The following is a 12,825-nucleotide window of genomic DNA, read 5'->3' on the forward strand; positions in this document are numbered from 1 at the left end:
TGTTGCTAAGGTTCTTGGACACACCTATGTACATACTCTATTTGGAAAACATTCTGAATTCCCCACACTCAACTTGGAGAACCTGGAGGTTGCCAACTTGAAAACCACAAGGAAAACTGTATTCCTTATTTGCTTATTACACTGATTGCCACAACAGTCAGTTCTTAAACATACATATTATATTTAATTGAAGAGATCATTTGACTTCACAAATGAGAATAAAAAAGATTTTAAATGTGTGGCTACAGTGATAAATGTCAAAAACAAATAAAAGGACGGTGAATAAAGGAAGGACTGTCCTGGAGCTTTCCGATCTTTAGTGCTCACTTGATTAGGTGGCCCGTGTAGTGCTTGCAACAGCAGGCGTTGATGACGTCACAGTCTTGCCTGAAACACATGAATAAGCAAGAAGCAAGGGTCACCTTAAAGGTCTCTATTTTGTGTTTATTCCTGTTACCAACGATGACAATGTACTACACGCTATAAAAAGTTTCCAGGAGTCTCTCCAGGAGAAAAGCGTTTTGTAATTTTTATCTTTTCTTTTTATAAAAAGAAAAGTAGAATTTTTTAAGTAATCTCTATACCCAGTGTGGGGCTTGAATTCACAACCCTGAGATCAAGAGTCCCACGCTCCACTGACTGAGCCATCCAAGTGCCTCCGTAATTTTTATCTTAATGTAAACCTTTGTTCCACTCAGATTTCATGGGAGTTTCCAAATCTAGTATTTGGTAGAAAGAGCCCTATTTTTTTTTTTTTAACATTTTATTTATTTATTTTGAGAGAAAGACAGTGCAAGTGGGGAGAGGGGCAGAGAGAGAGAGAGAGGGAGAGAGAGAATCCCAAGCAGGCTCCATGTTCAGCGCTCAGCACAGAGCCTGATGCGGACTGCACCACACAACCCCAAGATCATGACCTGAACCAAAATCGAGTCAGATGCTTAACCGACTGAGTCATCCAGGTGCCCTGAAAGAGCCCTGTTTAAAAACTGCCCTCAGGGCGCCTGGGTGGCTCAGTCGTTAGGCGTCTGCCTTCGGCTCAGGTCATGATCCCAGGGTCCTGGGATCGAGCCCTGCATCGGGCTCTCTGCTCGGCGGGAAGCCTGCTTCTCCCTCTCCCCCTCCCTCTGCTTGTGTTTCCTCTCTCGCTGTGTTTCTCTCTGTCAAATAAATAAAATCTTTAAAAAAAAAAAAAAAAACAACTGCCCTCTGCCATGTCTAACAAAGAAATACCTCAAAATTAGAGAGAGAATTAGCAGTGATGAATGATGAGAGAGTCTCCCATTTAAACAGAATCTATGTAAGTTACAAGATTTAAAAGCTAGACTAAGAACATTAAAATGCTTTAAATGCGTTACCTTCTAAAGGCAATAAATTGGGATGTTTGCGCATCTTGTAGGTCATTTTCTTTGAGTAAGGCTCTAACTGCAGAATATAAATCTGGTAATTCAAGAGAAAAAAAGTTAACACAGAAAAGCACCAAATTACAACATTGTTTTGATGGAGCAAGTAACTCAGAATTCCTGCTAAGGGAGCTCCGGGAAATGGAATACAAGTTGGCCATGGGAACATCAACCTCATTTGCTACTGCAGCCAGAGCACCAGAAGAGAGAACGACGATGAGGGTTCCAGATGCCCTATCCTCAACAGGGACGTCAACCACTAGCCAGGACAGCTCCTAATCTGTAATACAACCACTCACCACTGATGGTTAGTGAATGCTGAATTTAAAATATGAGCAAGAGGACCAACTATGTAACAGAATCCCTGTAAGGTAAGACTCTCTTCTGTTTGAAGTTCTGGTGGTAGTTGAATTATAATTTGAGGATCTCTATGCTTTGCATATGTTATTTCACTGAATCTAATCTTCACAACATTCATAGGAGGCAGGTATTAGATCCAAGGTTGATATTTAATATAAAATATTGAGACACTTCCATGAAGGATGGAAAAGAGCTACTCCCCAAACACCGCAATGCCCCACCCCCACCCCAACCATGTGTTTGCTACCCCTAGGACCACCAGAGCTCCCCATGATCCAGCAACTAAAAGGTTAACCCTGGCATAGGGGGCACCCATCCCAAGGGTGGCCACACCTAACCAGCTATGAAATAGCTTGACCACAAACATCGATTATATTCTAGATATAAATGTGAAGCTGAGGCTCTTGGAAGTAAAGTCATTTTCCAAATGGCGGAGGGTGGCTGGCCTCCCTTTTAGACCTGAGGTCACTGGTAATGAGAACATCCCACTTATAACCTCCCTCAAAGCGCTGAGAAGTAGACTTCCTCTAATCTGTCTTACCAATAGTACAAAAGAGTGAACATTTCTCATGAGAGAGAGAGAGAAGATATAAAAATTTGGGTAAGAGCATTTTAGGCTTTTGTGCCTTCCCCTTGTAGCAGATGAATCACAGGGGAATGAAAAAGCCCAGGCCTCGTGATGCCCTGCTCTAGGAAGACTAAATTAGTTGCTTACTGAGCCCTTCATCATTCAGATGAAGGGAAAATTCTCACTGAAAAATGGCCACTCAGCTCACCCCAGCCAACCCCTGGCCTGTCAGAACAGGAATTTGTTTTCCTTTACACATACGAGATCGTGCTGTTCTGGTCTTGCTTTCTTCATTCTCTGGACATCTTACAGATCAGTATGTACACTGTATTTCATTGATTCTAAGATACACATTTTTCTCACACTTCAGCATCTCTGAAGTTGTAGCCCAGCTATGAAGCCTGTCTTCGGTCTTTGTACTTTGTACTTTGTAATAACGGGAATAATTTACTCAGTAACTTAATTATTAATGGAAAAGTACTATATGCCTCTCTCTAAGGAATATTTATTTAGTTCTCTTGAAGAAGGGACTAATTTGCTAGCTGAAGGTTGTAGTTAAGATGGAAAAACAGCATCAGCTGAGCTCTGCTGCCATTCTGAAACAGACCACTCTTTTTCTTAAAGTATACTCCCGATATCATAAAGAATGGGCACCAGAAATAAAACTAACGACATTTTAGGTAGATCTAAATGGAGTGGCAAGGAGGGCACATTCCTTAACTGGCTAAGTTTCATCTTTTCATCTGTACTAGTACCTACTCTTGACTAAGCTGTTGTGAGAATAAATATCACCTATTAATTATTCACAATATATTTAATAAAAAATCACAAAGCAATGTGTAGCTCATAATCCCATTTACATAAGACAGAAATAAATAATATATGTTTGTGTATGAATATAATAAGGTTTAAAAGGATCAACACCAAACTTACTACATAGTAAGAGTAATGGATGCGTAAGAGTAGTAGTACGCAACCTTTTGGGGGTTGCCTTGGGGGAAACAGAGAGGAAGATAACAGGGAAATATTCATTTTTATGTCAGACATTCCTGATTATTTGACCTTTTCTTAAGGGATAGAAATTATTTCTACAATCAAAAAAATCAAAAGGGCATTTATAGAATACTATGTATTATATGATCCTGTTTCAAAAGAGAAAAAAATTATTGTAACATGTGAATGGACCCCAACCCAAGGGAACCGCGACTATGACCCACAAAGCAGGAGGGGCTTACACATAAGGTAGTACATCACTTAATTTCACATTGGAGTGAAGGTTGCTAAGTAGTTAGGATATACCCTTAAGAATGATGACTACAATATATTCTCAGTAATAATCACTTAAATCTTCACTAATTCAATTTTGAGTAAACCATTACACTATTTTAGAAAGTTTGTTGGGCGCCTGGGTGGCTCAGTCGGTTAAGCGACTGCCTTCGGCTCAGGTCATGATCCCTGAGTCCTGGGATCAAGTCCCACATCGGGCTCCCTGCTCGGCGGGGAGTCTGCTTCTCCCTCTAACCCTACCCCCTCTTGCGCTCTCTCTCTCACTCTCTCTCTCTCTCAAATAAATAAAATCTTAAAAAAAAAAAAAAAGAAAAAAGAAAAAGTTTGCTAAGTATGTTTAGAATACACATAAAGATCAAAGGGTTTAATCAATTTGTAATAGATCATTTAATATCTATTATTCACGAAAAACTAACAGTTCTATAGCACCTCGAAACCGATGAGTGCCCTCAACCCTCACAACAGCTCCACGGGCAGTGTCCTATGAATCGCATTTTACAAATGGTTAAGTGATGTGACATGGGTCATACACATAAGGGAAAAGACTGTGCTCTTTTTGACCCTATTACGTTGTCACCCTAAGACCCCTAATTAGAAGCAATGCCTGTCCATTTTATAAGAAACAGAAAGAACTAGTAGGAACTCAACTTGGCAACAGTTTGACCAATATTTTTGGTTCACAAATGTACCCAAAATAGCAAATGTAATTTCCAATTGCTATACAAGAAAATCTTCATTAATTAGGATACGCTTTCTCCTGAATGAACTTGGATTCCTGAGGCTTTGCTTCATTTTAAACTAATCATCTACATCCGTCTATTCACTCAGTAAATACTTACTAAGCCCTTAGTGTGTATGTGTCAAGAGCTTACTTCTTGGATATGTATGTGTGCATGTGTGTGTTTATATTGCATCATTAGTCCTTCCAAATTCCTTCCAGAGCATGACGTTATACGTATGATCTGTTAAGGCAGATCTGGTTACATATGTTGGGCTGGGAGAGCTTACTTCTTTACCAAATTCTAAGGTACTCTGCTTCTGATGATGAATAAATAGTTTATTTATTTCGGTGCCTAAATTTTCTACTAGCAATATTTATCTTTACCATCAAATAAAATTACAACTAGTCATTTAGTAAGTATATTATAAAACTGAAATTATAACCCTACATAATACAGAAGTTTATACTTACAAGAGTGAGGATCATTTTTCGATAACTGAGAGCTGGCATCCTCTTCTGGGAGTCTGATAAAAATAAATGTTTTATCTTGTATTGAGGCAGGGAGTGTTGGATTATCAGAGATATTCAGCTCTGCATCAAATATTGGAAATTGGCGTCTTGAGATTCTTAAGTGAAGATAAAATAACACAGCAAGAACATTAGTATCCAAAAATGTGTCTTCATATATCATCAGAGATAATGTCATTACAATAACTAATAGATAATAAATAAGATGAAAAGGCTACCCATATAGGCATTATAAATAGTAAATGAGTTATAAAATAGAATTAGCAAGACCATAAAGTTACACTTACCAATCAGTCCCCTACCCCTACCCCTAGCAAATTAAAAGCATTAGAAAAAACTGCCAGGGAATTTACCGTTCTGAGAACTTGACCTACTCTCCTCCAGACCAGGAAAGAACTATTCAGGGTAGGTATTATCCTCATTTCACAGGTGAGTAGCATGAGGCTTATGCAACTGCAGTGGGTTGCCCATGGCCACAGAGGTAGAAAGCAGAGGAGCTAGGAGGCAAATCTGGGCCCTTCTGGCTCCATAAGCCCTTTCTATTTCAATGAATCTGGATTCTTTGGGGCCTTTTTCATAGGCTTACATCACACTCTTTTTCTCCTTTCTTTTGTGTATATCATACATGTGTCCTCATTTTCTCAGTTGAACCAAATATCCTCATCTTCTCTTTGCGTCTATGCCCTCAACCTTCTTTTGTTCTTTTATTTCCCAAGACTAGCAAATCCTATTAGAAAACAGAGCATGGGGCAGGTGCCTTATCATAACAGAGTCTCTCCTCGGTTATCTGGAAGAAGACCAACTCCCTGAAAAGACCTAACGGCAACCTGGCTATTAAAGCTAGTGGTACCCTACTGTCATCATCAATCCTTCCCCACAGGGTTGAAAGGGAGGAAAGGGAAGAAGGCTGTCCTTGCTGAAATATCCCAGATCCAATTCTGGGGATGCTGAGAATCACCATGGATTTCCTGTTTTGCTTCTGACCCATAACATGAAACACACTTCTAGTCCTTCCCTGCTATCACTAGGATCCTTGTGACATTAAATATTTGGTGATGACAAGAAGGAATGATGAAAGCAGCACAGCTCAAATAACATCAAAAGGGTTAATAAAAGGAATTCCTAAGTTTCAGATAAAACTGACTTCTGAGAAATCTAATGTGCTTTAGATTCTTCTGAGATTTTCAGACTTTAAAGTGACCAATCATCTACCAACCTCCCCCAAACGAGGTGGCCTTTAGGTAGGAGCAGGAGGGTTAGACAAAAAGAATATTCCACATCCAACTGTATTCTTTTGCTTAATGTCTTGATATGAACCTACAACATCCTACCCAGCCCTGTCAATCCTTCCTATACTCCTACAATCCTATCCAGGGCAGACAGGGGCATAGAGAAAGGACATTCTAAATGTTCTAATTTCTGCTGAATCCAACCAAGAAAATGTTTGAGCAACAAAAACAACATTTCATAAAAAAATGTCAAAAAACAAAGATAAATTTTGGCCCGATGAATAAAACAGTCTCTTAGAGTGATCCTCTGTAACTAGAGGATCACTCTAAAGGCATATGCAAAAACTAAGGGGAAAGAAGGATTCTTTTCTACACTAAGGGGAGTAATATGCCATGGGTGCCACCAGGATTCATCAAGGAATAAAATACCACATTCCCTTTTTTTTGGGGGGGGGGCCTTGGGGCTCCCCTTACAAAAATTAGGGGATAATTCTTCCTCATTCTCCCTTGAACTCTAATGAACTCATTTCCAACTCTCTGTTTCCCTTAGGCTTATTCTAGGCTTTAAGCTTGATGCAACTTTAATTCACATATACACTTTTTAAATCAGGAAAACACATTCACTTAAATTTCAATAATAATTCATGCTGGACCAGTAATGAAAAACATTATTTTTGTTTTTCTAACTGTGGGGCAAAAGGTCCATATATACCTGAAGGCTAGAATAAGTTTGCTAGAAGGGCACAGGAAATGTACTGCACTTAACTGTCCTAATTCAAAAACTAATAGATATGTTTTTTACTTTTTATTTCTAATACAACAGAGAGAAAATGCAAAATTTTCATTATACTATACCTTGTGGCATTGTTGACAATTAGCTCAGATTCTGCTCTATGGTTTTTCTTTAGTTCAATAGCACAATTTCTTGACTTAAGAGTCTCAAAAAGATCTATCAGCAAGTTACCAGGTTCGATGCTGGGCAACTGTCTAATATCACCTAAAAGGAGAATAAGATATAGCAGGTTTTCGGTAAGAGGGTTCCTGAAATTTAGAAGTTGTTTTTATTTCTCCCTACTGATATATGCTATGGTTATAAAGATTTATTCTAAGAAAAAAGCCCCCCCCAAATTACTTAAGAACATTAACTCTTTAAAAATGTTATTTAACAACAACAAAGCATTCAGAGTAAACAGTATGAGATATAAAAAACAGTGATAACACAGTAAGGTACAATCTGAATTGAACTTCCTTCATACCTATAACCCCAGGCAAACTGTGTAGGGGCATATATTTTAGAGAAAAACAGGCCTTAGAATCTTAGGTATATGGTATTCAGCCACCTACTCAGTCTTACTCAACGTCTTAGTAGACCTGGAAGAATCTATGGCCTCAAATAAATAAAATAAACATATAAAATACAAAATAAACAAACCCAACATATTTGATAATAGATAAATTCCTGTAATATAATGATAATGTTTGGCTCTGTTAGAAATCTCTTGAAACAAACCAACCCTGGAGTGAAAAAAACAACTCTTCTCAGTGGAAACTGGGGGAATGCTTAAGCCATTAACAGAATCAAATGTTTACAGCACGTCCTCAAAGACCTAAGAGAATTATCTGTATACAATTTGATTCTCACAATATGATTCTCTATGAAATCATAGTCTACAGACCAGTAGTACCCAACAGAATCTAACTAAATCTTACCAGAATGGGAAAGGATTTAAGAGGCTACTGATATCTAGCTTGAGTTATTAGCTGAAAATCATAAATTCACTCCCAAGTGGTCTATAATTCAGACTTTTTATATTTCCAAATGATCTGCATTATACTTTCTAAGTGTGTGACGTTTTTACGATTTTAACAGTCATCATTTAGGTAACTAGCAGTAACCAATTACAACTCATTTCATTTCGCGGCCTGGTCTGCTAATATCCCGGCCCAAACGGAGAACCACCCAAGCTGTTAGAGGGAGAGGTCAGACTGAACTCAGGGGGGCTGGGGTGTGGGCTCTGAGAAACGGCTTCCCACCTGTAGGATATGGATACCAAACCAGTGAAATGGTGTAAGCAACCTACCAACTGCAATGCTTTGAACTAAACAATTAGGATTCCAACAATATTTCACTTACCAAGGATAATAAGCTTAGAAAGTTTGGAGTGCTCACACAATAACTTTAAAACCGATTTGAAGATTCTGACAGATACCAAACTCCCTTCATCCACAACCAGAACTCTAACTGAAGAAAATTTCCATGGATGGTTCTTGGCCAGGCTTTTTTTCTCCCATAAATAAAAGCTGTAATTGACCTGTAAGCAAAATATGGCATCTCTAAATTCAGGTTATAAATTTTACAAAACAAAATCTTAACAACCCATGTTATTTTATTTTATTTTATTTTTTTAAAGATTTTATTTATTTATTTGAGAGAGAGAATGAGAGACAGAGAGCATGAGAGGGAGGAGCGTCAGAGGGAGAAGCAGACTCCCTGCCGAGCAGAGAGCCTGATGCGGGACTCGATCCCGGGACTCCAGGATCATGACCTGAGCCGAAGGCAGTCGCTTAACCAACTGAGCCACCCAGGCGCCCCACCCATGTTATTTTAAAACAAAACTCTTAAATGGGGGAGGGAGGGAGGGTGTAGGTAAAGCCACATAGGGAAACAGCCTGAAGAACTAGAGAACACAAAAGTTCAAACTTCTTAAAACCCTAAAGGGATGGATACACAGAAAAGATAGATCAAATAAATCTAAAAACAAAAAAAGATCAAATAGTTTTTAAAAAATGTTTCTTGATAAGTACTGTGTGTGTTTACTGTAAAAGCTTCACACACAGCACTATTGCACTGCCAAATAAATAAATAAATTAAATCTAAATAAATAAATAAATAAATAAAAATACAGATGAGGAGAAAAATTTGGAAAGTAAAACCAGAGATTAAATATTTTGGTATACATCATTCCCAAAATGTTTCTATGTTGTAAGTATGTATGTATACACTATATACATACACAGATTTCTTAAATGGTATCATATCTTTTTAAAATTTTTCTACTGAAGCTAGATTCAACATGTCTATTAAGTAAAAGCCTTCATGTTTTCCACCCAAATGCACCAATTCCCTTCAGCAAAACCCACATTCTCTCAATGGCCTTGTCTCAAAAGAACATCTGAATCACTGCTAACTGCTTCCTTTGATTTTATATATTCACTTAGTTATCTTAGAAATGCCTGGTTGACACTTCCACTATATTTTTAGTGCTACCAACTCAATACAGGCCCCACCTATGAGCCTAGATTATTCCCACAGCCTTACAACCACCTTCCCCTATACACTAACCCAAAATGGGATTGCCAGATAAGATATATGAATTTCAGATAAACAATAAATAACATTTTAGTGTAAGTATGTTTTGTTTTGTTTTTTTAAAGATTTTATTTATTTGTTTGACAGAGAGAAGTAGCGAGAGCAGGAACACAAGCAGGGGGAGTGGGAGAGGGAGAAGCAGGCTTCCTGCCGAGTAGGGAGCCCGATGTGGCTCGATCCCAGGACCCTGAGATCATGACCTGAGCCAAAGGCAGACGCTTCACGACTAAGCCATCCAAGTGCCCCAGTGCAAGTATGTTTGATGCAATATTTGGTACACACACACACACAATTTTATTTTTATCTGCTCCATCTGGTAAACGGGTAACCCTAGCCCAAGGATGATAAATAAATGGCGTAAGTGCCACATCAGTGCCTTTCCTTTGGCCCTACACTCTCTTCTGACCCTAAATGTGGCTTCAGAAATATTCTCCCAGCATCCTAAGCAGATATTAAGATACTACCCATTGATCAGAGTTGGAACATAAGATGAAACTTAGTAATAATGCCTCTTCGGCTCTCCTCTTCTAAGCCAACCCTTCGGCCTAATCAGATGTGAAGGCATAATGGGAAAAATCATAAACTGATCAGAAGACTCTGCCATGAGTGAGCTACACTGATCTTCTCTAGGGCTATGTTCACTCGTGTGAAAAATACAGGTGATGCATGATGTCATTTCTGAGGTGGCCCACGGCTCTGTGATTCTCTCTCTCTTGCTTAGGATCCTAAATGGCTCCCCAATAAGCCAAGTCCAAGCTTCTTTGTTAGATATGCAAGAACTATAATAAAGGAGGCAATTACGGCACCACAGAAAGAGCAACGAGAGGGGAGGTCACAAATCTGAATCCAGGTGCTAGCTCCACACCTGGTTACAATCTTGGGCAAGTCGTTGAATTCCCCAAATTTCAACTGGTTCTTCTGTAAAATGGAGATGATATGGCTTACTCACTTCACTGGTTTATCAAGGATTTAATGGGATATTTTGCAAACTTGAAAGTTCAAGTTCCCAGTCTAAACCAAATTCAATTTCCATTATTTTATAATACACAGAATTCATTCTGATCAACGCCGTCACCTCAAAACCATCTCTACACCCTGTGATCATTCTCCTCAATGCCTGTGGAAAGGCTTTCCCCCGAAATAAAATGTCCGTCTCCTCACCTGAGCCTTTCTATCCTTTATAGTCCAAGTCAATGATTATTGCCTTCAGAAATCTTCCAACAACTGAGTTCCTTGATCTGTAAAATGGCAGGTCAGACCTAGAAAAACCTCTCCAGTTCTTTACAAGTTCAAGATGTCATGACTTCTAACTACAGCCAAAACTATGTTTTTCAAGCATATCGATTCATTTGAAAATTGTATTACATGACTGTTGGCCAGGCATTGTTGTGGGTAAAGGAGATAAAGAACTGAACTGGATGATCAAAGTCTTCACTTTTCTGGAGTTTTCCTTCCATAAAATAGAATAAAACCTTTTCCTTCCCACACAAACACTTCTCAAATAAGGTCTGTGGACGGTAACATGCTTGTAACCAGTCCCATGCCACCCAGAATAAAGCTTGTACCAGAATCTAACTGAACTACGTCATGAAGCATACACTTCAGTTTGGCTGACTTCTTTTCCATAGTAAGACTTCCTCAATGAAAGAAGCAGTCTACTGACTGACTTTCCAGCACCAGCTCCTTCCTCCCTGCAAACTGGTCACAGTTTACAGACCGGCTGCTCTGCATGGCACTGATCTCAGTGTTCAGTGACTACAAAGCAGGGATCCCTAGGACATTCAATAAATACCTACTGTCATCAGGAAGAAATAAAAAATAAACCCATTAAATAAAGCCCGTCTTTCAGGCAAATGTTTTCTCTGTAGAAAAAAAATGGACAAAGTTTTACCTGACACAGCGTATAAGCATTAAAACCAGTCTTCTCTCGCAATAAGCCAGCCGCTTTCCCCGTTGGTGCTGTCAGTAACACCTCTATCGCCTTGTCTGCCTTCAGGAGGCTTTGCTCGGTAAAGGTGATCCATTCTTCTGAGACATCCTGGTCTTGTTCAAAATCCTCACAAGCTTTTTTTACCTCTCTTTCTTCCAACTGCTCCATATGCTTAAAAAGATGGCTAACAATGGTGGTCTTCCCACAACCACCTTTTCCACTGATGACCGTCACGGCGTTGGAGCAAACCATTTCCAAAGCAGCCACCTGATCCTGATCCAGCTGACCTTCACTTGTTTCTACATTCACTTCACTTTTACCGTTACTGCAAACATGGTCACCGCTGTCCTGTGAGTCCAGAACATCCACAGGATTTTCTAAACCCGTTTCATCCGGTTGACTTTCATTCAATGTCTCGTCGCTTCCTGATTTCTCAGGTTTTGTAGTGTGAATTAACGCAAGCACCCTCTTGACATCGACATGTAAATGCCATGGAGGCCTTGTCATCAGGTCACATATTGAAGAGGCAATGCCTCGCTCAGCCTGGTAAAGGTCATAAAGAAAGACACAGCCCTTCTCGTATGTCACCACACCAATGTCCTTCAAAAACTTCAGAGACCGCCAAGCGTCTTGGAAGGACATATGGTCTGACAACTTAGAAGTTAAGTCAGCCTCTTCAATGCACGTGTGCCCTTGGTCTCGACATATGTGCCTCAGTTTCGAATATATTATTAATGCATTCTTCTCCAAATCACTCATCAGCTGGAGAAGAGACTTGCACTGACAAAATGATGTCCAACTCGCCTCACATTGCAAAAGCTTCAGTTCTGTGTAGGTTATCTTTAAGAAAATAAAGTTGCTTTATAAAAATTATAAATGTTGATGACTATTATCAGAATTACGTAAAAATATGTTATTTGTTAATAATTGCTTAAGTCCCAGAGGACATGTAGATCAACTAAATTTGGAGAAAAAACTGGGTACCTAATACATCACGAAGTTTTTGCTGTACTGTGAATAAAGATCTATATAAATTTATTTTCTCAAAACAATACACATACAGTTTTCAAAATCAAATAACACTATGAAGCTTATCGCAAAAGACAGGAATCCCCTGACTCACCCTTTCCATGCCTTATAAAGTCAACACTGTTCTAAGTACTGTTTATACTACCCTTTTTTTTTTCTAATTTTTGATATTTAATATTAACTCCCTCCTAGGGGAAGTCTTTCTCTATAGAAGCTCTCTCTCTTTTATACCATCACCTCCACACCTGCTTCTCCTCTTCTGATCTTTGAAAAAAAGTTATAGTATATATTTGATTAATCAATTTTCAGTAAATCATTGTAAATAGGATTCACAGCTGAGGACAGGATATACTACAATTATATTAACTTTTGTGTCAAACTCTTGTGTGTATAGTGAAGTTGG

General features: G+C 38.9%; 1 protein-coding gene across 5 annotated transcripts in view; it reads right to left on the reverse strand.

Annotated features, from left to right (window-relative positions):
- Window positions 1-12,825, reverse strand: part of HELB (DNA helicase B) — a 38,102-nt gene that overhangs the window by 20,037 nt on the left and 5,240 nt on the right. For all 5 annotated transcript variants that reach the window (XM_045873023.3, XM_045873022.3, XM_064590936.1 and 2 more), the window contains exons 4-9: window positions 11,355-12,233; window positions 8,228-8,405; window positions 6,949-7,090; window positions 4,808-4,962; window positions 1,356-1,437; window positions 328-387 (exon numbers count right to left, since the gene is read on the reverse strand). In XM_045873023.3, coding sequence (XP_045728979.1) covers window positions 328-387; window positions 1,356-1,437; window positions 4,808-4,962; window positions 6,949-7,090; window positions 8,228-8,405; window positions 11,355-12,233 — 1,496 coding nt within the window. The remainder of the gene's footprint in view (window positions 1-327; window positions 388-1,355; window positions 1,438-4,807; window positions 4,963-6,948; window positions 7,091-8,227; window positions 8,406-11,354; window positions 12,234-12,825) is intronic.

Source organism: Mirounga angustirostris, unplaced genomic scaffold (genome assembly GCF_029215605.1).
Source record: "Mirounga angustirostris isolate CCGP_5_RB_7025 unplaced genomic scaffold, mMirAng1.0.hap1 SCAF_5, whole genome shotgun sequence".
Taxonomy (NCBI): Eukaryota; Metazoa; Chordata; class Mammalia; order Carnivora; family Phocidae; genus Mirounga; species Mirounga angustirostris.